General features: G+C 41.1%; 1 protein-coding gene across 7 annotated transcripts in view; it reads right to left on the reverse strand.

The window, feature by feature from the left end:
• Positions 1–1,708: 1,708 nt before the first annotated feature.
• Positions 1,709–22,356, reverse strand: part of LRAT (lecithin retinol acyltransferase) — a 100,781-nt gene continuing 80,133 nt past the window's right edge. For 3 of the 7 annotated variants that reach the window (XM_043566951.1, XM_043566959.1, XM_043566969.1), the window contains 4 exons: positions 17,878–17,968; positions 9,109–10,052; positions 7,802–8,342; positions 1,709–3,562 (listed from right to left, as the gene is read on the reverse strand). In XM_043566951.1, coding sequence (XP_043422886.1) covers positions 3,410–3,562; positions 7,802–8,341 — 693 coding nt within the window. In that variant the 5' untranslated portion in view covers position 8,342; positions 9,109–10,052; positions 17,878–17,968 and the 3' untranslated portion in view covers positions 1,709–3,409. Of the gene's footprint in view, positions 3,563–4,223; positions 4,363–7,801; positions 8,343–8,455; positions 9,071–9,108; positions 11,139–17,877; positions 17,969–22,356 lie in introns of those variants that run through there. The other 4 variants (XM_043566992.1, XM_043566977.1, XM_043566984.1 and 1 more) reach the window with 4 other exon arrangements.

Genomic DNA, 22,356 nt, shown 5'->3' on the forward strand with positions numbered 1-22,356 from the left:
TTTTTTTTTTGACAGTAATAGTATGAAATAGAAAATGGAAAAATAAATATATCTCTATTCTGAAAAAAAAATTAAACTACAAATCTGTACTTATTTGCTTGTCCTTGCCAAGACATAGAACTAGCAGACCAAAGATCTGGAATATCCAATATACATACAGTCACCACATTGTTATATTTCAGGAACCGATTTTCTGGCAGGAAAGATTTATGACTCCTCCCTGACACTGTACCAATAGTTACTCATGAGTCGAATATAAGAATTTGGCTAGTCTGTTGACACTTCCTTAACATGTTTGTTCCCCACCCTCACAATTACAGTTTGAGAGATTAAGGACCATAACTAGTCTCCTAATAGAGCCCCTTGTCCTGTCTTGCCCCATGCCCCATCCTTCCTTGATACTTTTTGGAGTTACCTCTCTGAACTCAAACCTCCATTGCCTGTTCATAAAGTCCAACCTTCTTGGTCTACACAGGACTTGAACCACCTGATCATTGCTCTCGTTTTCCAGTACCTCCCCTCAGCACCGTTGTTCCACTCTAGCCTCTGAACCACTTGCGTCTGCCTGAATGCCCCATACAGTTTCGTGCTTCAGTCAACCAACAGTCGAGTACCTCACACTTACGTGCTAGGCGTGTTGTGAACAGTGTTACTGCATTTGCCCATACTGTTCAGAATGTGTACAATATCCTGCCCAGATCCGTCCCCCTGGAACACATCCCATTTTTCCAAGTCTCAGGACACAGTCCCTATAGTTTTGGCTTCATCAGGTAAAACCATGTCTTTTTCTGTGCCTTAAATCAGCTCTACATAGTCTTAATGCTTCTATGTCAAGGAGGCAATAAACTTTGAGGTCCATGTCTCATTCTTCTCTTCATCCCTAATACCTGCATAGTACTCGACACTTGCATTATTTCATCTTAGCCCAAGCTAGTTCTTTGGCCTTCATCTACATATGGCAACCATATGGTGACAATATGGTGACAATATGGCGACAAAAGAAGCAACAAAAAGCTGTATCAGACACTATGTATCATTCCACAGGTTAGAAGCGAAATTTATAAGTGCAAGGACTTGCAGAATCTTAAGCATGAGTCTTAACTAATGAAGCCCAGAGACATTCAGCAGAGACACAGGAAGGGCTCAGTTTGTTCCACAGCCAGAATCAAGGATATTATGTTTCTTTTGCCTCCAGACGCAGCTCATCACACGGAGCACAACAAAACGAAATTTCCCTATATCCTAAACTCAACAAATTCTAGTGTTGTGGAATATTAGATAAATAAAACCTCCTTCCAGTACGCTCTTCCAATAAGTAGTAAAATACATCAGTGTGATAAAATCACCTCTTGCTGTTTCTCAGCCTAATGTTAGCATTGCCTACTTCAGATTTCTCTGACCTTCAGGAAGATTTTGTTTTTCCTTCTTCTGTATTACCATAGCACTGTATACACTCTAATATAGGTAGCTTAAAAATAATATTAATTCTAGACCATGAAATTATAACAGGTCAGTGCCTGGCATGTAATGAACACTCAAATGAATGAGGAATTGGATCTCACTTTAAGGATATGAAGTAAGACTAATTATGTTAATTCCAACCTTAAGTACTTCCCTTAGCATTTAATAAGGGATCATTATCTTTGAACACAGATTTAACATCAGACAGTGGTTTTCACTACCCAAAATACTGAAATCCACACACACAAAAAAAAAGGCATTTATTTAGAAGGACATCGTGTTTTTAAAAGATCAATTTATTTAAACACTTGCTCCGAGGGTAATAACAGTAAGTGAAAAACCACTAATACAATGGAGTTCTCATAGTGTATACATACTTAAAATAATTTTAAGTGGTTGGAATATGCCCAGAGAAACTTTATTCTGTAGTGTTACCATTTCATGTTTTAACTATTTAAAACATTTAAATTAAACAAAGTTTAATTATTATTAAACTCCAACTGAATGTTAAATTCCAACAGAATGTAAAATCTGCTATTAAATTTGTTCTGATTGGATCACCGAGTGACTGACCCCACTCTCCCCCTAACGCTCACCATGTGACTCATTATTTTGTGATTCTTGATAGTTTACAAAGAAATTTTAATATTTGAAATGCAAGTCTAGCTTGTGGCTTAGTTTTTACAATTTGGTAATTCTGCAAAACTACTTGAACGCTTGCTTTAACAGGACTACATCTCAACTCTGATATTAACACAGCCTCAGTGTAACCAATTGTACATGCCTGGCATTACTAAGACACTCAAAAACCACTTCTAATAGTTATTTCTTTGTGGTATCCTTCTTTTAAGGATATAAACTGTACTTTGCAATGAAATGAAGAAACCTGTTAGCAGACAACTCTGACGGCTTTTAAAAATTATACAGTACATTAGTAAGTGCTTAAAAAGGTAAACCATCCAATGACATATATGCAAATCATACCACAGACATGAGAAAACAGACTAAAGTTACTTTTACACTCACTTCTGCAGATGCTCTATGGTAACCACACTGGTGGATAATAAAGCAATCAAGAACAAAACTGGTCTCTCATCCGTCTATGTATATGTGGACATCTGCATGTTTGATTGACACATACACACTCCAAATACCCGAATTATTTCAATCCTATATCCATTTACTTCTCAGAGTGGTTTAAAGTAACCCCAGTGACACATAAAAGGAAAAGAAAAAATTGAATGCCAGGCTTCCTAGTGAGTAAAGTCAAATCGAATTGGTCAACTGATGCTATAGGAGCTTTTTCTGCAGGAAAACACAAATTTCTACAGTTCCAGTCGTTATTTTATCATTAAACTCTAACTTTGCCAACATGGTTTCAAGTAATGAAAATATTCTTGACTTAGTGGGAATTGCATATAATACATTAAAAAAAAGACTATGAATTTTTTTTTTTTGCCAATCATCAAACATGTTTTCAACTGAATGAGGGAAATTCTTTCAGTTTAATATAAGTTTTTCAATGAAAAAGAATACATTTATAATAAAGTTAGTGATTTCAATCAAGGAGTCTTATAGTCTTCAAATTCAGGTCTAACAAGAGAAGAGCAAGGATTACAAGAGGAAAAAAACAAACAACAAACATGCAAATAATCTCCTGTGGTCATCACCTTACGGGCTGGTTCTCTTGTAATGCTGAACTCTATTACAAGTTGCCATGTTTCCAAGATTTGCACAGTGCTTTGAAATGCAACTGCCTGAGAAGATTGAGAAAGCCTTTGTTCTTGGGCTTACACAGTAAGCACTCTGTGTGATTCTTAATCACATTTTTATCCAGAACACAGTGTTACAGGTCACATTTTTCTTGAAGATGCTTATACTGATTTGTGCTCTATAAATATAAACATATTTACACACAGAATACACACACTGACACGGGGATATGAAGTCAGCCAGCCATCCATAAGAAGAACGGAATAAAAATTGCAGGAAGGGTAGTATACGATGCCAAGCCCAGACAGACTATAGACGCCAATCCCAAGATTGCTGAAGCAAGAACACTTCTCTGATCACGAATAATTATCTTCACATTCTCACAGAACTGAAAAATAAAATTGAACAATATTAGAAAAGGTAGTTAAATCTAAGAAGCACAGTAAAGCAACATTTTCTCAAATATTTTCTGTCCAACAAAAGAACTAGAATTTCTATTATGACTTCAGAAAGAATTTAAGATGTAAATAGTTCAGTTTCTTGATTTCACATCCCATAGTAGCTGAAATGATGCTTCAGGCAACTGAGCTCATAATGGCACTTGCCTTTGTAAATACAGCATTTTTATAGAAAACTACAGAGAGTGTAACCACATAAAAGTTATTCGGGATTAAAGGTGAAAACTTTATACTGCTTGTCAATAACAATAACATATTCTAAAATTATATAGGCAAAAGAATCTCTAACCTTGAAGAACAGAATTTAGCCTATTATTGGTGAATTCAGTTCCTACAACTCATTTGAAAATTTGATGATACCAATGATAACTTTCTTTATATGTCTCAGAATCTAAAGACATAGAAAGTCTTTTTTTTGTCAGGTCCCATTACCCGAATAAATTAAATCCAGTCAATTATGGGACATAAAATTGGCTGCTGGAGATAAAGATAAATATGATCCATAGCCCTGAGGAAGGCATTCTTCTCATATATAAATATAAAAACTAATTTTATGCAGAAGTGATGGCTTATGCTTCAGTCCTGGCTCACCTCTTATTAGCTTGAGTAAATCTCATGTAAATCATTGAACTTGTCCAGACTACCCTCTTCTCCTCCATGGGAATACTGAGGTTGTTGTGAGGCTCAAATGAGGTCTTTCATGCAAAAGTACTCTGTATTCTTCTACATGCTGCATAAATGTAAGGCCTTACAGTAATAATTATTACTGCTACATGTGTTGACAATTCTCTCTACCCCATCCCTGTCAGGGCAAGATTTAGCAATGAATTGTTCAATTTTTACATATGACTTTTGCTACTCATACTAATTTTCAGCTCCTTTTCTAGGCATGACATTGTATATGCTTTGAGGGTCTCCTACTATACAGTCCTGGATAGATTTAGCAATTCTAAATTCTTTTTTTTTTTTTTTTTTTTTTGTAAGAGAGAGAGAGAAGGGGGTGGGAGGCAGAGAGAGAGAGCTAATCTTAAGCAGAGTCTATGAGCACCGAGCAGCCAGACCTGGGACCTGGTCCCGCGACCCTGTGATCATGACCTGAGCCGAAATCAAGAGTCAGAGGCTCAACATGCTCAACCAATTGAGCCACCCAGGCACCCCAATGTCTTTTTATTTTAAAGCTAGGTTTCTAAATTCTCTTTTTATTTTTTTTAATGTTTCTTTATTTTTGAAGGAGAGAGAGACAGAGCATGAGTGGGAGAGGGGCAAACAGAGAGGGAGACACAGAATCTGAAGCAGGCTCCAGGCTCTGAGCTGTCAGCACAGAGCCCGAGGCGGGGCTCGAACCCATGAACCGTGATATCATGACCTGAGCTGAAGTTGGACACGTAACCCACTGAGCCACCCAGGCACCCCTAGGTTTGTAAATTCTTAATGGACAGAGTATACAAACCCAACATATTTTAACATGCTATCTTGACCATAAGGTTGTCTCTATCCATACTTTTATACAATTGCTAGACAAATACAAAACTTCCTGTCAGTTATCCCGATGTTGTTTTCCTTACGTGTCAAACGGATGATTTGTCTCCTTTTATGGAACAAAACATCGAGTCCCAAATACACAATCATAAAGTGAGGATCAAACTAAATGAAGTTTTCGGGACAATGAGAAAAAGGGCTTGACAGATAATGGGAGGATATGCATTTGGGTAAAAGAGTAAGCTGTCTTCATACAGTTAAGCTTCTTTTTATCTTTTCCCTAATAATTTTTAATTACGAAAAACAGAGAATCATTGTGACTCCTTCACGCAAAAGCAGATTTTCTCAAGGAGCATCATATTTCTAATGTCCTGGTCGTGTTCACTTGGCCATGAGCTTAGGAGGCATCTCTGGTGGTGCTCAACAGGAGGGAATGTCCGGCATTCCTAGAAGGTGTTAAGAAACTTGTAGGGGCACTTTTTGAGCACTGAGTCCCTGGAAATTAAAAGGAGTATTTGCATTCATTTTTTGGCAATGAAAAGCAGTACCAGCAACATAAAAAAAAGAGTTGAAAAAGCGTAAGGCATAGTAATAGTAATTAAAGGGCTTTATAGTTTACAAAACACTGAAATTGTTAACAGTAATATAAAACCCCCTTTAGTTTTAGGCTTTCTAAACTTGTTAAAAAGAACTTCACTACAAAAAAGTAAATTATTTTCTTCCAATTTATTTTCAAATTAGTTTCAGGGCTTTTCATGAGGGAAAGTGCTATTCAGAGTGTTTATAAACACAAATTTAAGAGACGACTTGTAACTCTCAGTGTTAGGCTTATACTAGTGTATGTAATTAAAGAACTCAACAAGCAGACCCCAGACCAAGTAATTCCTTACATTCTGAAAAGTAGAAATTAGTCCTCCTTCAGTATGAATGATCTTCTTCTCTCAAGCAAGACATGTCCAAAAACCGGTTCTTAGAATTGGAAAATTTGGGATGGGAATTTTATTTCCCGGGAAATCTACTCTGGCCAAATTGTTTGTTACACCATTCAAAGTGAAGACAAAAACTCAGTTTCACAAGAGGTGCTATGCGGCAACGGCAATTGAAACACTTCTCCACTTCTGTAAAACCTTACAAAGTTTCCAAAGATGAAAAACTACTCCAACTAGTTATTTATGCAGATTAAATATTTTGCTACCTTAAAAAAAAAAACACTTGTACTGGTTTTTTTTTTTTTTTTGTAGAAGTATGCAATACAGTGCCCTATGTGTTCCATGAAAGGGTAACTCCTAATTACTGGATAGAAATACTGTTTTCCTTTAGAGAAATAACTTGCTTGGTTCCTAAGTAAATCTGACGCGTTTCCTTTTGTACACTTTTGGAGCCAGTGTTTGTAAATGTCGTGGAGTTCATTTCCAACCAGGCCTGGACTGGAGTTGTGTTTCTTAAATCATTGCACAGTGCTCTAACTACATTTTTATTTAACTTAGAAAACAATTCTTAGATTGAGTCTTTTGCGGTTCAATAAATAATCTACTAGGGTTTCATATTCCGGTGTATAAAAAGCATGATACTTTTATGCTCTGCCACAGAGGAGAGAAAGGTTTTTCCCATATAGGTCAAAAAATTAATCAAGATGTGGAGCAGAACAAAAGTGGTTGCATGGACTCATTCTCTTGGTCTGAAAAATATCTAGACATGAAGACTAAAATATGAAGCTCATTACATGATAGCCCAGGTTTCCATTAAGAGCGAACATTAACAATAACCTCTTTAACAACTACAGTGAAGGCTGAGAAAGCTTCTAATTGCGAATGAAGTTGCAAGTTTAAAATGTTAACTACCTTTAAATTAAGGTTTCGAAACGAAAGAAAAAGTCCATTTTCCCTCCTTTGGCTCTGTGACGGATTCAATCATCTTGAATGCTAATACTGTTTTTTTAAAAGCACCCATAAAAATTACAACATTTAATGAATCTTCTAGAAAACCAATTGTTTTGCTCTCTGGGGGAACCCATAAACAATCTGACCCACCTTCGGAACTAATCCTTAAAGGATGCTTAACAATGAGGAAGTCCACAAGGGGATTAAAGCCTTCAAGGGAAGAATTCAGAATACCAAGGAAATGACTTCTGTGAAGCCAGACGCAGGAGTAAGGGATCTACCACGGACGTCTTCTTACTGGGAATTTTGATAGTTTATATTAAGCAAAGGGAATTCACTCTCTGCATTTTACAGACGGAAAAACCTGCATAGCTTGCTTAATTTTAAAGGCACAACAATTTGCACACAGTGTTACAGCTTAATTACAAACTCTGAACGCCTTTTTTCCTATTGCAATTCTTGGGGAAATCTGTCAGCACACGGCGACAGATTTTCTGTTGACCCCCCCCCCCCCACCTGTTCTTCTATCATTTCGACTAGCTGGGTGGACACCCTGGCGACCTCTGCAGCAGTAACTGGGTAGATCTCTTGGAATCGCTGGCAGCGGTACCGCATTGCCACACTTTTTAACCGCGCGTTTCGAGGTTATCTTGCAAGCGACAGCTCTATTTATTTACTTGGCCTCCCGTAGGGACACCGAAGAGGTCGTTACTCATTCTAGAACTCATTCCCTGATCCCAGGGTATGGAAAAAAAGTCAGGGATAGGAAAGGGCGTCCCCACTGAGCCCACAGGCAAGTCACACGTGTACCTTGTCAGCCTGGGGGCTGATCGGGGTGCCGAATCTGCAGTAGGTCACGAAGTGCTCACAGTTGTTCCACAGGAGGCTGTAGGAAGTCAAGCCCAGCAGCTTCTCCGCTCTCTGCGCCACCTCTTCGTTGAGCAGCGCCTTCCTCTTGAGGGACCTGTCCAGGTGATTGACCAGGATGTCGGCTCCGTAGGCGAAGTCCTCCACTGTGTCCACGCGGACGCTGGCCACCCTGCCGATGACGCCCAGGATGAGACGCTTGTTGGAGACCACCTTCTGGGTGAGCCGCTTGTCGTCGGTCAGGGCCAAGAGGATGTCGGGCATCATGTGGGCGACACGGTTGTCGCCCAGGTAGATGCCGTAGTGGGTCAGGTGGGTCCGCGGCACCTCCAGCACATCGCCGCGCAGGAAACGGCTGATCTCATAGAAACTGTTCCTCGCCTTGTTTTCGCTCTGGGCGCCGGAACTGAAGAGCTTGAAGTTGGAGATGAGGAGCAGCTTCTCCAGCAATAGGGACAGTGCCTCCAGCATTGGGTTCTTCATCCTGCAGGGAAAAGGGAGTGCTGGGGGTGGGGTGGGCCGAGGCAGGGGCGACCGCCGCCGCTCCGGCACCGGCAGGGCTAGGCGAGCTCGCCGGACAGGGGCGCTGCTGCTCACCTGCAGGCTAGCGGCCCAGTGCCGCGGGGGACTGCAGCTGCCGTGGAGGAAGGGGGAGCAAAAAGGAAAGGGCAGAAAGCCTGGAAATTGGCTCGGCCGCCTCGCACTGGGGACTGAGGAGAATGAGGACCCGACGGCGGCTGACCGCGGGGTCAGTGGGACGGGCGCTGTGAGCAACAAGCTACCAAACGCACCTGGGGGCCGCGGCGGGGCACAGGGCAGACCGCGGAGCTCTAGCCTGGAGCCTTCTCCGAGGCCTTTTATTCCAGGCAGGGGGGGCGGGGATGAACGCCGTCACAGACCCGGCAAGAGCGCTGATTGGGCACCGGCTACAAGCGCCGCTCGCGGCGAGGGGCGCGCGGGGCTGCGGGGTGTTTGGAACGCGTCTGGGGCCCCCCAGGTCCGGGGTTCTTTCTCGAGAGCCCCTTCCAGACGCAGGTTCCCTCTGGCGCTCGCGACCTAAGCACTTCCGTCCGCTGGGCAGCCGTTTGAAGTAGTGAACGAGGCGTGGCCACACAAAAAGTTCCTGCACCTGTCTGAACTGGGGTGCATTCTGGGCGTTTCGGGAACGTTTTCGGTGCAAAAGCCCTCTCCCTCGAGATTTCTGAGCGGAACCACCTCCCTCTAAAGGATTGGATACCCAGAGACCTTACCTTACTAAAATGTTTGCATTTACTCTGCGAAGAGTGCGTGCCTCCAAAGCTTGCGGATTCCTTCCTAAATTCCCTAGAGCCGTAGTCCCACTCGCCGCGGATCGTTCTCCCCTTTAAATGCTTTTTGCTCCAATCCTTTTTGCTCTCCGCTGGCGCGCGGGTCGGCGTCCAGGTCCCGCAAACTGGCGAATAGAACCCAAGAAGCCTCTGCATTCGGAGGCACCAGTGACCGTTGAGCGCACGGCTCCGAACGGTAAGCTGAAAAACGGCGAAGCCCCCAACGACCGCCTGGAGAACCGGATTAAAGTCAAGTTTATTTCTCTGGCTTCAGGCTCAGATGGACCCAGCTCGGGTTCACCCACCAGAACGTTGCCGATTTCTTTCAAAGCGCAGCCGCCCGGAGGTGGCCAAGGAAGGATGTGGTACAGCGTTCCTTGCCAGAGCGCCTACAGCGTGACCCAGGCGCAACGGCGAGGGTGGTCCCCGGGAGCAGCCGGGTGAGGGAGCTGCTAACTCGCGGTCCGCGCCAGGTTTGGCACGCGGTGTTCTGACCCTGCGCGGAGTTCCGTGCTAATGCGTCATGTAAATGCTTAAATTCCGCAGACAAAGGCCACAATAGAGAGCCTCGGTTGGCTCCACAAAGCTGCCCAATTCGGGGCTAATAGGTTTCTTAGGGTAGCAGATTCTCCGCTTGCCTGGGGGAGGAGGCTGGGCTGTGGATGATGGATGAAGGGCCATTCATCTTACCTGGAAGATGAAGGGGGGCCACGGAGACCAGGCGGGGAGGAGGCTGGCTTCTAATTATCCTCGGAGGCCCAGCCTTTGCTCTCACCTCCGGCCTGCCGTCAGCGTTCTGCCCCAGTGGTCCCGTTTGCCGGTGGTGACTTCTGTTCATTTCACAAATGATCCCGAATCACATTACAGTCCCAGCATAGAGGAGAAAACTCCATTTCCCACAAACGAATTGAAAGCAGAAGATGGAGAAGGGGAGAAAGGCAGTGAATTGGAAATTTTAAATAATTTATTTCCCCACTCTGCCCCCAAAATTTAAAGCGCGGAGGTACTGAGTTACTGAAATTAATCAGACACTTGGGCGTTTGTTAACTTCCAGCCGCACACCAGCTCTGTGGCTGGTTTTAAAATCTGGGCAGTCTGGAAATTTTTAAAAATCTGATCCAGACCTCGGCGCATAAGTTAAACTGCAGGCCCGAGGTCGGACTCTAAGGCTCGCTAGTCGCGTCCAGTTCTAAGAAAGCATAGATGCCTGAACCTCCAGTGTCGGGAACCAAACGGCTGGGGGAGATCAAAGGGGACTTCGTAATTAGCGATTTCCGTCTCTGGTGGTCACTAATACGGCTTATTAAGGCCTACGACCGTCTCCACCTGGGGAATCTGCAGAGACAGAAGTATGGAAAACTGTTGGACGGCTCCACAGAATATTCTTTAAGAGCAAAAATGCATTAAGGAGAAATCACCCCTAGACCTTCAATGGCTTCATCCCCTCTGGAGGTTTTGTGAAAGAGAGTGCCAGGCTGATTTGCGTTTCCCCTGCCCGCCTGCGGGAATTCGGCCTTGGGTAACCCCGAGGAGACTGTAGAACATTTTCCTTTGTCTTACTTCTGAAGTCTTCTCAGACCTCTTAAACTGGGAATGGTTAGGGAAGATTAGGCTGCTTCTCAACCGAAAAAACACAGCGTCCTAAAATGAGCTCTTGTTGGCCCAATGGATATGACCTCCCTATGGTGACTTCACCTTACAAAAGGCAACCCTCACCCTTCTCTGAGTTGCATATATTTTTGTGGCTGAGCAGTCAGTTTTTGATTGCTTCCTAGAGGCACATAACCAATAAATATATGGTTGTATGCTAATAGGTACACTCCCACTAATACTCTTCTGCCTGCATCAATTTTAGCTGAACTATGGGGGAAAAACTGCTGCTAGAAGGAAAGGCCCGAGAGAAATCTAACATTAGAAAGTTCTCCTTCCTAAACCAGAAACTGTTCATTTAGAGGGAGGACCATCCCCATGGGTTGCTGGGAAGACCTCTTGTTTTCCAGATTTTATGAAAGTCAGCTACATTCAACAAGTCTCCATGAGATACCTTAAATGCACGCAAATGTGTTGCCAGGTCTGGCCTAGGAATTCTGAAAGAGCTGAGGCTTTCCTGGTCAACACATAGACTTCACTGGAAGGTCAACTGAGCCTCACCTCAGACACTGCTTCCCCATCCTCCTGCAGAAAGGACATTGACAGCAGCCCCACGCACAGTGCTCAGGCCTGGGTCCATTTCTCCCAGCTGCACAGACCAAGACTCTGCTGGTTTTCTGTGCAAAGGAGGCTGAAAGAAGTTAAGAAAGACTTAACTTCTGGGCCTCATCTTACAGTCCTTGAGCTCATCGTGGGTCCCGGGAGAAAGAGGTCCCACTCTCAGAGACAAGGTACAGAGTCCAGCAGAAGCCTGGAAGGCTACAGATTTCCGACCTGCACACTTCCTGCCCCTGGAGCCTTTTTGTTCCTCAGAGAAGTCCTTAGAGGCTCTGATCACAAAATTGTGTGCTTCCTACGTACTAGGACCTGAACTAAGCATTTTCTCACTTAATCCTCATTACCTTGTGAAGTGCCATCTCGGTTTTATTTTACACAGGAAGAAATTAAGGCCTATACTTTTGCCTCCTTCACTGTGTTCATGTGGATCAGGACTCGACTACAGGTTTCTCTGTCCCCAGGTCCATCGCCCCCAGGGAAGGACTGACCTTCCATCCGTCCATCCGCCTGTCATCCATTCACTTATTAAATGCCTGCTATATGTCAGGTGCTGTGCTCAGCTCAATGAAATACCTAACCCTAAACTTAGATCTCACACCTTTTCTTTTGAATTTGAATTCATTTCCCTGCTTCTCTAGTGCCATGGGGTCTAATTTCTAGCATCAGCTATTTTAAAACTGCAATAGTGAGAAAGATCTGATTAAGGTTCTGCTTACTAGTATTCCCTCACAAGAAAGGCCCCAGCACTTGAGTGGCCACGAAGTCCCATACCCTCCTTAGACATGGGTGTTTGATGTCTTGCTCAAGGGCACAGAGTCAGAAGCAAAACCTAGGTCATCCCAGACTTCCTACTTCTTACACCTTCTTTCCCCTGGCCCCTAAGCCTGATAAATTTGGTTTTCTAAACTTCGTGTTTTATTTTTTTAAGATTTATTTTATTTTTTAATGTTTATTTTTGAGAGAGAGACAGACAGACAGAGCATGAGCAGGGGAGGGGCAGAGAGAGAGGGAGTCACAGAATCCAAAGCAGGCTCCAGGCTCTGAGCTGTCAGCACAGAGCCCGACAAGGGGCTGGAACTCAGGGACCACAAGGTCATGACCCGAGCCAAAGTTGGAGGCTTGACTGACTAAGCCACCCAGGTGCCCCTAAACTTCATGTTTTAAAATTACTGTCCTCCTTTAGAATTAGTTTGTTGTTGTTCTTACATTTTTAAGGTTATTACATTTGGGGGCACATAGATAATGACATTTGTTTTTCTCTGCCTTCTGTTCGTTTACATATGCTCAGGTCTGGCCCAGTGGACACAGAGACCCTCACTGGCTGACTCTAAGGGACTGGGGAGAATAAAGGCTCTGTGCACATCCCCCTGGAAGCAGAAGAAAACAGCAGACACCTTTTCATGGAGCCTTCAAACTCAGTGCTACCTAGGGTGTTAGGAATCAATTACCTCCTGGGAGGAAGACTTCCCCAGCTTCCTTCCTGGCTGGCTAGCACTTTATTATGAGGGCCTCAATCCTGCCTATTGTCCTTACAAAGATGAAAGCTTGCAGTTCCAGCCAGACAGGATTTAGGGGTTTGGTTTGTTTGCTTGTTTGTTGTGCTAACCATAAAATAACATTGAGCAAAACCAAAGAATGTGCATTTAAAATTATGAAAAATCACGACCAAAGTAAATCCAGGCGTCACATAAATTAACAACAGGTTGAGGCAGCTGGGACATAGAGGAAGGAGGCAAAAATCCCGGGTTTAAGGTCCTGTGGTGTCATTCACAGCTAAATGAACTCAGACAAGTCACTTGCCACCTCTGAGCCTCGATTTCATCTTTCTGAAACGGGAATATTTCAAAGGAATGTTTAGAGGATTAAACACAATCAAATGTACTGAACGTACTGTATCACTGCATGGAGATTCATAACACAATGCATCATCGGTACTATCTTCAGAGAAACAAGGACAGAGGTGCTTTTCCCTTCTGCTTTGATACCACAGTCACCCAAGAATGCGGTATAGACAAAGGACATGCTTTTACTCGTAGACCCCTGCTAAGGACTCGCCACAGTGGGGAGCAGAAAGCAGGCACGTTTAGAGCTGGGGCGTTGAGTGCGCCCACAGAGGCACGGTCAGTAGGCAGCGGGCAGAGAGGGAACGAATCACACTTAGGAGATTTGGAAGCTTCGGCAGAGCTCTGGTCCTCCAGCTGCTCACCACCAGTGAAGTCCTTTATAATCCGTAAAAACAAAGGTAAAGACCAGTCTTTTGTTTTAAGATGCCTCTCAAAACATACAAACCCCCCAAACGTCCATGTTTGAAATGATAAAAGGACATACTGAGGAATGACTAAGAATTTCGAGATGCCCCACGACATGCAAAGCATATTGCGTTTTAAAATACAAATAATAAATGGCAAGTCACGTTACTTCTTAATAAATTCATCTTATTTCCTTTTTATTCTAACTTATCATTGTAAGGCAATAGTAAATATGCGTATTTGGTAACCCAGGTTTGTTAACAAAAGCACATGTAAGAATAGCCTTGCGCTACATATTTGAAAGGCCACATATTTGAAATGCCACCACTGTAATCGTACCCATGATAGAGGAAGAAATGAGGTATTGCTGTTCCCCAAGCAGGACAGCATTGGCAATTATAACAATAATAATAATTGATTGGGGATCAATGCCATCCTATTCACTATATTTCAAAAATCCTTTGTAAATGCATAGACATACTAAGGATATAATGACAGGTAATTGAATGCAGAACTTTCTTAGTATCAGGCTAGCTTCAGATACTCCTCTCTGATGGTGTGTGAGATCTCGGAGACTCCTGGGGCCTAGAAGGCCTCATCTGTGAAGTGTCGTGAGCTGGATTAGAATGACATGTTCTCTAAACTCTCCAAGTGTGAATGGTCCTGGGGCCTATGAAAATCAAATTACTCAGGCCCTTCAGAGAGTCTTAACTGTGGTTCTTGGTGAATTTTCACAGTGAGCAATTACCGGAAACAGAAGATGAATTATTGTCTGGTACTTAGAAAATCTTAATAGGATTCACTATTTAACTGTTTAAACAATGCAGTGCCTCATTGAATTAAAAAAAAAAAGAGAGAAAGAAATCACTCATACTAGTGAAGAAGTAATTACACAAGAAGAACAGGAAAAATGGGGCAAAAGTTTAGAAGCAGTTGGTCCTGGCAATCAGTGGTTCCTTTGATTACACATGTTCAATGGTACAGAAACTTTAAATGATATAAACACACTGTTTCATCAATATTTTGTAGCAATATATATTATTGCTATGTTTTTGAAAAGAATAACATCTCTTTCATTTCTAAACTTAATTTGAAGGGAGGTAAGTGTACCATTCTGGTATATTTGTAATTACACATACTCTTAACCCACTCCACACTAAAACAAAATTCAGTGTGATTCAGCTAAAGCTGATTCATAACTAAATACTTTAAGCAACACTAAAAAAAAAAAAGGGAAATATGATTTTACATTGTCTCAAATTTCTTAACTGGAAGAAGTCCAAGTGGACAGCTCTCTCTAAGCACCAGGCCGCCAGTGTTCTCTGTAGGTACAGACCTTTATGTTTGAATTAAGTTCACTGATTTTTTATCCTGGTTGCCTTCTGCTAGGACATCCCATTAAGTCGGATTACTTGCATTTTATTCACACCCATTCTTTACATGGACAGCACATGAGTGGGGGGTGCGCCTGGCTGACTCAGTCAGAGTATGTGACTCTTGATCTTGGGGTCGTGCGTTCAAGCCCCACACTGGGTGTAGAGATTACTTAGGAAAAAAAAAAGCGTGTGAGTGGAACTGAATTTGAATCACACAATTAATTAAAAAAATAAAATAAATTCAATAACTATTTTTTAAAGCTTATTTATTTTGAGAGACAGATAGAGAGCAGGGGAGGGGCAGAGAGAGGGAGAGAGATTTCCAAGTAGGTTCTATGCAGAGCTTGAACCTACTGAACTGCAAGATCATGACCTGAGATGAAATCAAGCATTGGACGCTTGAACCTATAGTAAATTGGTTCAACTCTTCATGTCCTGTCCGTTCATCTACAGAAGGGGTGACAGTATCCATTACCTTCCCTGCTGGTGACCCTCATTGTCTTTTTACCTCCTGAACTTCCTGGAATTCAATTGAGCAATAACTAGAGGTAATCATCCTGTACACCTCACTGCCAAGTCAAATATGACAGTCTAAACTCTTTTTTGTTTCCTTAAATTATGGATCTCCCAGCCTTTGTCTTTACTTTTGATGAAAGGGACCAGATTTTTTTTTATCCCGTACCCACCCCCTTATCCGAGCTTTGCTTCATTTGGTTTCAGTTATTCATAGTCAACCACAGTCTGGAAGCAGATGATCCTCCTTCTGACATGTCCTCAGATGGTTAATAGTAGCCTAACACTACGTCACAATGTCTGTATCTTCCAACTCACTGCATCTCATCATGTAGGCATGCAGGCATTTTATCATCTCACATCATCACAAGAAGAAGGGTGAGGGCCGTACAATAAGGTATTTTGAGAGGGAAAGATCACATTCACATAAGTTTTATTATAGTACATTGTTATTGTTCTATCATTAGTTATTATTGTTAATCTCTTACTGTGCCTAATTTATAAATGAAACATTATCATAGGCATACATGTATGGGAAAAAAACATAGTATATATAGGGTTTGGTAGTATCTGTGTTTTCACAGAACTATCTGCAAACTTGGGGACTTAGAACTATCCCCTGAAGATGAGGGGGAACTACTGAATGTCCTTTATGGCTGTACCATTTGGTTTTCAAATAACAATTTCTGCCTTTCGTCTTTTTTTAAAAAGTGAGTATAATTTAACCAAGTATTTTGCTGTATAGATTAAATGGAAGAAATCTTGAAGATTTTTCTCTACATATTTAAACCTTCAATGTAGAATATCTATCAATTGTTCTTTTTTCAGAATGCCAAATTCAGGAAGAATAAATAAGAAAGAATAATTATTGATATTGTAAAAAAAGTTTATTGCCAAGATTACTGACCACAAATGTGACTTAAAAAAACTCATTTTGGCAACATTGTCTAGAAATCCATCATCCTTGATTAAAACTTAAGTATTCATAAATGTTCTGAGTTCACAGTGGGCATTCAATAAAACTCCCACTTAAATTTTATCTAATAATTATATTTACCATTTTATTTATGAAGTTGTACTTATTAATTAATTAAGAACCTTAAATCCATTGGTTAATATTTCAAAATTAGTTCTGTGTTTAAGACTGTATTACCTTAGGCAAAGAGTCATCTTTCTGAATGAACTTCAAAGTCCCTATTTATAGCTTCAGAGCCTCCCATCAAGAGCCTCCAAATGAATAGGTTTGAGGTGGAGGCAGGAATCTTCATTCTAACAAGCACCGCAGGTGATTTTCAGGCAAGTGTCCTTCACATCTTGAGAACCACCTTTACCAAAGCTGATCTCTCCCTCTCAAAACAAAAACAAAAAACAAAAAACAAAAAAATTGAAAAGAAAGAGGTGCCTGGGTAGCTCAGTCAGATGCATGATTTTGGCTCAGGTCATGTTCCCAGGGTTGTGGGATCAAGCCCCGAGTTGGGCTCTGCACTGTGCGTGGAGCCTGCTTGAGATTCTCTCTCTCTCTCTCTCTCTCTCTCTCTCTCTCTCTCTTTCTGTCTCTCTCTCTCTCTCTCTCTCAATCCTCTGCCACTCTCCCCCTACTCCTGTGCTCTAATTAAAAATCAATCAATAAACAATTGTGCCAAATCTCAGGTTATTGACAAAAGTAATGATGCTGAGTGAGGTTGATACAGTGGAGTCCTCAGTAAGGCAACTCATACATATATATATATATGATATATATATATATATATATATCATATATATATATGTATACACATGTGAGAACCTATGAGAAACTCCCACTAAATGAGATATTGTAACAACGCTTTTACTCAAAATTACAGAGACACCACTTGTTGTCAATTATTAAGAAGATCTAAACATAGCAACATTACAAAGTAATAGGAAAATTTTAAGGCTAAGTGATACATTGGACTGAGCTTAAGTTAACTGACTTTAGCTCCTTCTTAGGATGACCCAGGCATATTTCAACACAGTTCCATGGTATGTGGGTGGCTGCAGCTTGTTCTCAACAATGATAATAAAATAATACTTTTCTTTACCTCAAATAATGGCTCTCCTTAATCTATGGAAGACCAAATACTCTTTAGCTTCAAGATTAAGTCTAAATGAACTCTTTTCTTAAATCTTGAGATAGTTTTCTAAGCAACACTCATAATGAAGATAACTTTTTCACTAAGTTATCCAAAAAGACTTCACTCCTATTTTCTTCCTCATTCTGAACTGAAAGCCCTGTAGTATTAGTGTATATGCTATGTTTTATAGAATGTGTTGATACAGGCTAATGTCAACAGCACATGGAAGAAAGACACAAAAGAGAAAACATGCAATGTTTAGATGCTTACCCGTGGATCACTCCTCAATGAGGTGGTGCTTCCACCGCCAAGAGAATTTTTCAAAATAAAGTTGAATGCATATGTTCCTAGCAATTCATATCTGTGGAATTAAGAAAAGATGAATTATAATACATTTTACCAAATATAAGGACTGCTAAAGGAATTAGCTACCCCCCAAGGAAACCCCCTGTCAGTCTTATAATAGCCATAAAAAATTAAGAAAGGAGATTTAGATGTAAATATGCATATAATAGATATTTCACTCAAGAATGCGGTGACCAAAACACCAAGGCTGAATCCCCCATCAACCAAGATAACGTTTACTCAAAAAAGAAAAGCACTGGTAAATGGGAAGGGGAAGGCATTTTTTCTTTAACTTCTGATATAATTACAAATAGTTGCAAAAGTTATATAAAGAATTCCCATGTATTCTTCTCCCAGATTTTCCAAATTTTACTTTATCCTTTCTCTCTCTCTGCGCGCGCGCGCACACACACACACACACACACACACAAACACACACATTTTTTTCTGAACTATTTGAGAATAATTTGTAGATATGATGCCCCTTTACCCCTAAATTCTTCATTGTGCTTCCTAAAAGAGTTCTAAATATCATAGTATCATTATCAAAATCAGAAAATTAATGCTGCTACAATCATCTAAACTCCAGATTTATTTAGGATTTGCCAATTATCCCAGTAATGTCTGCTGTAGCAAAAGAAAATTCCAATTCGTAGATTGCAGTCTGCTATGTTTCGCTCATCTGTAATCTAGAGCGATTTCTCAATCTCTTTCATGATATTGACATTTTTGGGGAATGCAGGCCTGCTCTTTTGTAGCCTATCAATCAGTTTGTGTTTGATATTCCCCCTGATTAGGTTCAGGTATGTATTTTTGGCAGGAATGCCCCAAGAGTGATGTTGTTTTCCTTTTCATATCAGTAGGCACGTGATGTTGATTTGGTTGGTTCTGGTTAATGGGTTACTAGTGAGAAAAAGAAAAGCAGTCCCTGACTTCTGCTGTCTGAGAATGCCACCATCTAGGCCTTGGTGTTGCTAGGAGATGCACTGGCACTCAGAGCTCTTGTGTTGAACAGAAACTGTTTCCCAGAATATCAGTATTAGTCAAGGCCACTCTGGGACCTTGTGACAAGACCCCTCCATTATCATGTCTGAACACAGACAAAACAATGAACACTGTCATTATTGCACTAATGGCCAAACCTCCCTCTATCTTGGGTAGTATGTATGCCTGTGGCTGCTTTGCCAGTTATAGCTCTAGCTTCAGTCTAGTCTTCCTTCCTTCTGTATATGATTTCCTGAGATACCCAATGATAGAATTACCCGTACTTCCTGACAGCTTCCAATTCAGAACCATTTTCTTTACCACTCTCCAGAGTTACCTAACCACCCCCAAATCCTGTAAGTCCTTTCTAACTTCCTTTCACTGAACCGTCCCATGGTTTCTCATGGTGTGCGTTGTTCCTTACTGCAACAATTATTAATCCCAGCTTGCTCGACTACAGGTGCGTTCCTGGTGGTCTTAGCCTGATGCTTAGATGCTTAGAACTGATGCAAGTGATAACATTGCTCAGTTGAGACTACTTACATATCCTGGTAATATCCACCTTTCTACCAGTTTTAGCATCCACGGATGATTCTTGCCTGAATCAGTTATTACTAAGATGGTTCTGATTTCTAATAAGAAATACATGTGGTCTTCCTCCCATTTCTGACACAAAACTCCTAAAACCTTGGGAATTTCTTAAGCCAGGAGGGCAATACAGGTATCTTGTGTTATTTTAATGAGGTGACTTTTGCAATGCCCCTAGACCACCTAAGGACAGGGGTTGTCACCAGAGAAACAAACCATGTAATTAGAGGGTTGGAATTATCAGTCCTACCTCCCCTGACCTCCGCTGAGGAGGGAGGGGCTGGAGATTAAATCAGTCACCCAAAGCCAGTGATTTAATCAACCATGCTTATGCCGTGAAGCCCCCGTAAGGACAAGGTTCGTAGAAGCTTCTAAGTTAGTGAACACATAGAGATGTAGGGAGACTGCCATGTAGGGAGATGTAGCAGAGAAGCTCTGTGCCCCTTCCCACATCCCTTGTCCCATGCCTCTCTTCTACCTGGCTGTTCTTGAGTTGTATCTTTTTATAACAGATAGACAATCTGGTGAATAAATGGGGTTTCCTGAGTTCTGTGAGCCGCTCTAGCAAATTCATCAAACCCAAGGAGGGAATAATGGGAACCTCTGATTTATAACCAGGCAGCCAGAAGTACAGGTAACAACAACCTGTGCGTTAGACTGGCATCTGAAGTGGGGGTAGAGAAGAAAAGTCCTGTAGAACTGAGCCCATGACCAGCAAGCTGTTGCTATCTCGAGGTAGATGGTGTCAGAATAGGTTGAACTGTAGGACATCCATTTGGAGTTGGTGTCCAGAGAACCATTGGTGTTAAGGGAAAACTGCATCCCTATCCTGCCCCATTGAAATGGGGTCCAGGAATCCAAAATCCTGCCAAATGGTAATTTTTTTCAATTTGCATCATTTTTTCTACAGTAAGAAGTTAGATTTCTATCATAAGGAAAAGCTTTCCATTCTCCCCTATTTACTGACATTATTTTGGACTTCACTGTATTCTTATTTTATTCCATCGATCATAATCCGTTAATATGTTATTTATTTTGACGGTCATATTATTTCAAGTTTGTTTTGTGGAAGCTCCATCAAACTGGCCCGTGTATTCTTTGGATTTGTCTCTATCATTCTTTGACAGATGAAAGGTAAAAAGCATGTCCTCAACAACAGTGGCTTTAACTGAAGAGCATTTTACAGGATAGGTACAGTATGGTCCTTATGGAAAAGCATGCCCCGCGCTGTATAGGAGCAATCCCTCTTCCTAACACTCTGATTAAAGTCTAGCCATAGTTTCATCCAGCCGCCATCCTTACAGTTACTGGTCTGTCCTCCCAAGTGTCAGCAATGACAATGATACCCTTCGTATCAGCAATGGGCTTCCACCAATCCTCAGCTGGTTTTCCCCACTGTTCCATTGACAATTAGTTTGAAGATGCCTTATGCCACGGTGAAACCTGTGCTTTAAAGTACAGAAACACCTTTCCAGTTTCTCTGCTACAGCACTGGCACTGGCATACTGCTATCAGCCTTAAAATTCAAAAACTGTTTGCCAGGAGGCAAAATCGGTGGTAGAAAGCAGGAAGTCTACCCACAGCGTATATTGTGTTAGTCATGAGGATGCCAGCAAGACATATTTTCCCCCTAAAATTTTTTGCCTTCAAGCAATATTAGCCTTTGAGTACGGACCAGGCCATATACCACAAAGTATACGCTGAAGTCAGAATATCTCAACAGACAGTTCATGAGTGTTTCCAGGGAAGATTTACTAATGACAAGACAGATATAAGAATTGTATCTTCTGTCCAGTGCTCATTGGGCTTAGAGCATGGGAAAAATATAGAAATGTATACAAACAACACATATATTAATAGTATGTTCTAATGGATTGTTATATACATATATATAGGAAAAATATAGATATGTATACAAACAAACATGTATATTAATAATAACATGTATGTACTACTAGTACATATCTCTATTTTTCCCATGCTCTAAGCCTAATGAGCACTGGACAGAAGATATATATATATATATATATATATATATATATATATATGTAATATTTATGTATACATGCATGGAAGTAATTCAGAGAAGATCAACACTGTAACACTGTCCAGGACAGTGTGAAAGAGTATTGTGACCAAAGTGTGTATCTGTGAAAGGAGAAGCAGAAATGGGGAAATTAAATGAAGAGGGAAAGGGAGCTGAATTGCTTGGATATAGTATAGATACTGTCATCTAGTAACAAAATATTTTCCTGATATTTTAAGCATTGTTTTTGTTAATTTCTTGAATAATAACATGGAAAAATGAATGTAATTGTAATTATGCAAGGATGGATAAGAAATAAAATTATTACGGAAGTAGAATATCCTGATTGCATAGGCACTGATACGAGAATTTACACATTCAATATGTGCTATAGCAATAAGACAGACAGAAGATAGATTCACCATCAATGATTTAAAACAATTTTGCATTTTCTTCATATATTGTTCACTTTGTAGCATATATTATGTTAATCAGAAGACTGGTATCAGGGAGAATTTTTATTTCCTCTTAAACTTTACCTTGAGGAATTGAAACAACTAGCCTTTGATTTGTTTTTTCACTGTGCAATTTCAGCTACCAATTCTACATAGTATTAAGTATATTCACTATTACTCAAAAGCCATTTTTAAGAGAAATGTCTAGATGTGTAATGTCAAGCAAAGATTAATTTCAAATAAGAGAACATGCCCTAGGTTACTATTTCCCTTGTAAGTCAATGACTGTTAATATAAATTTGACCCATTTTTCCTTGTACACATAACCAGGTGGACTGCGGGCTTAATGAA

Source organism: Prionailurus bengalensis, chromosome B1 (assembly GCF_016509475.1).
Source record: "Prionailurus bengalensis isolate Pbe53 chromosome B1, Fcat_Pben_1.1_paternal_pri, whole genome shotgun sequence".
Lineage (NCBI taxonomy): Eukaryota > Metazoa > Chordata > Mammalia > Carnivora > Felidae > Prionailurus > Prionailurus bengalensis.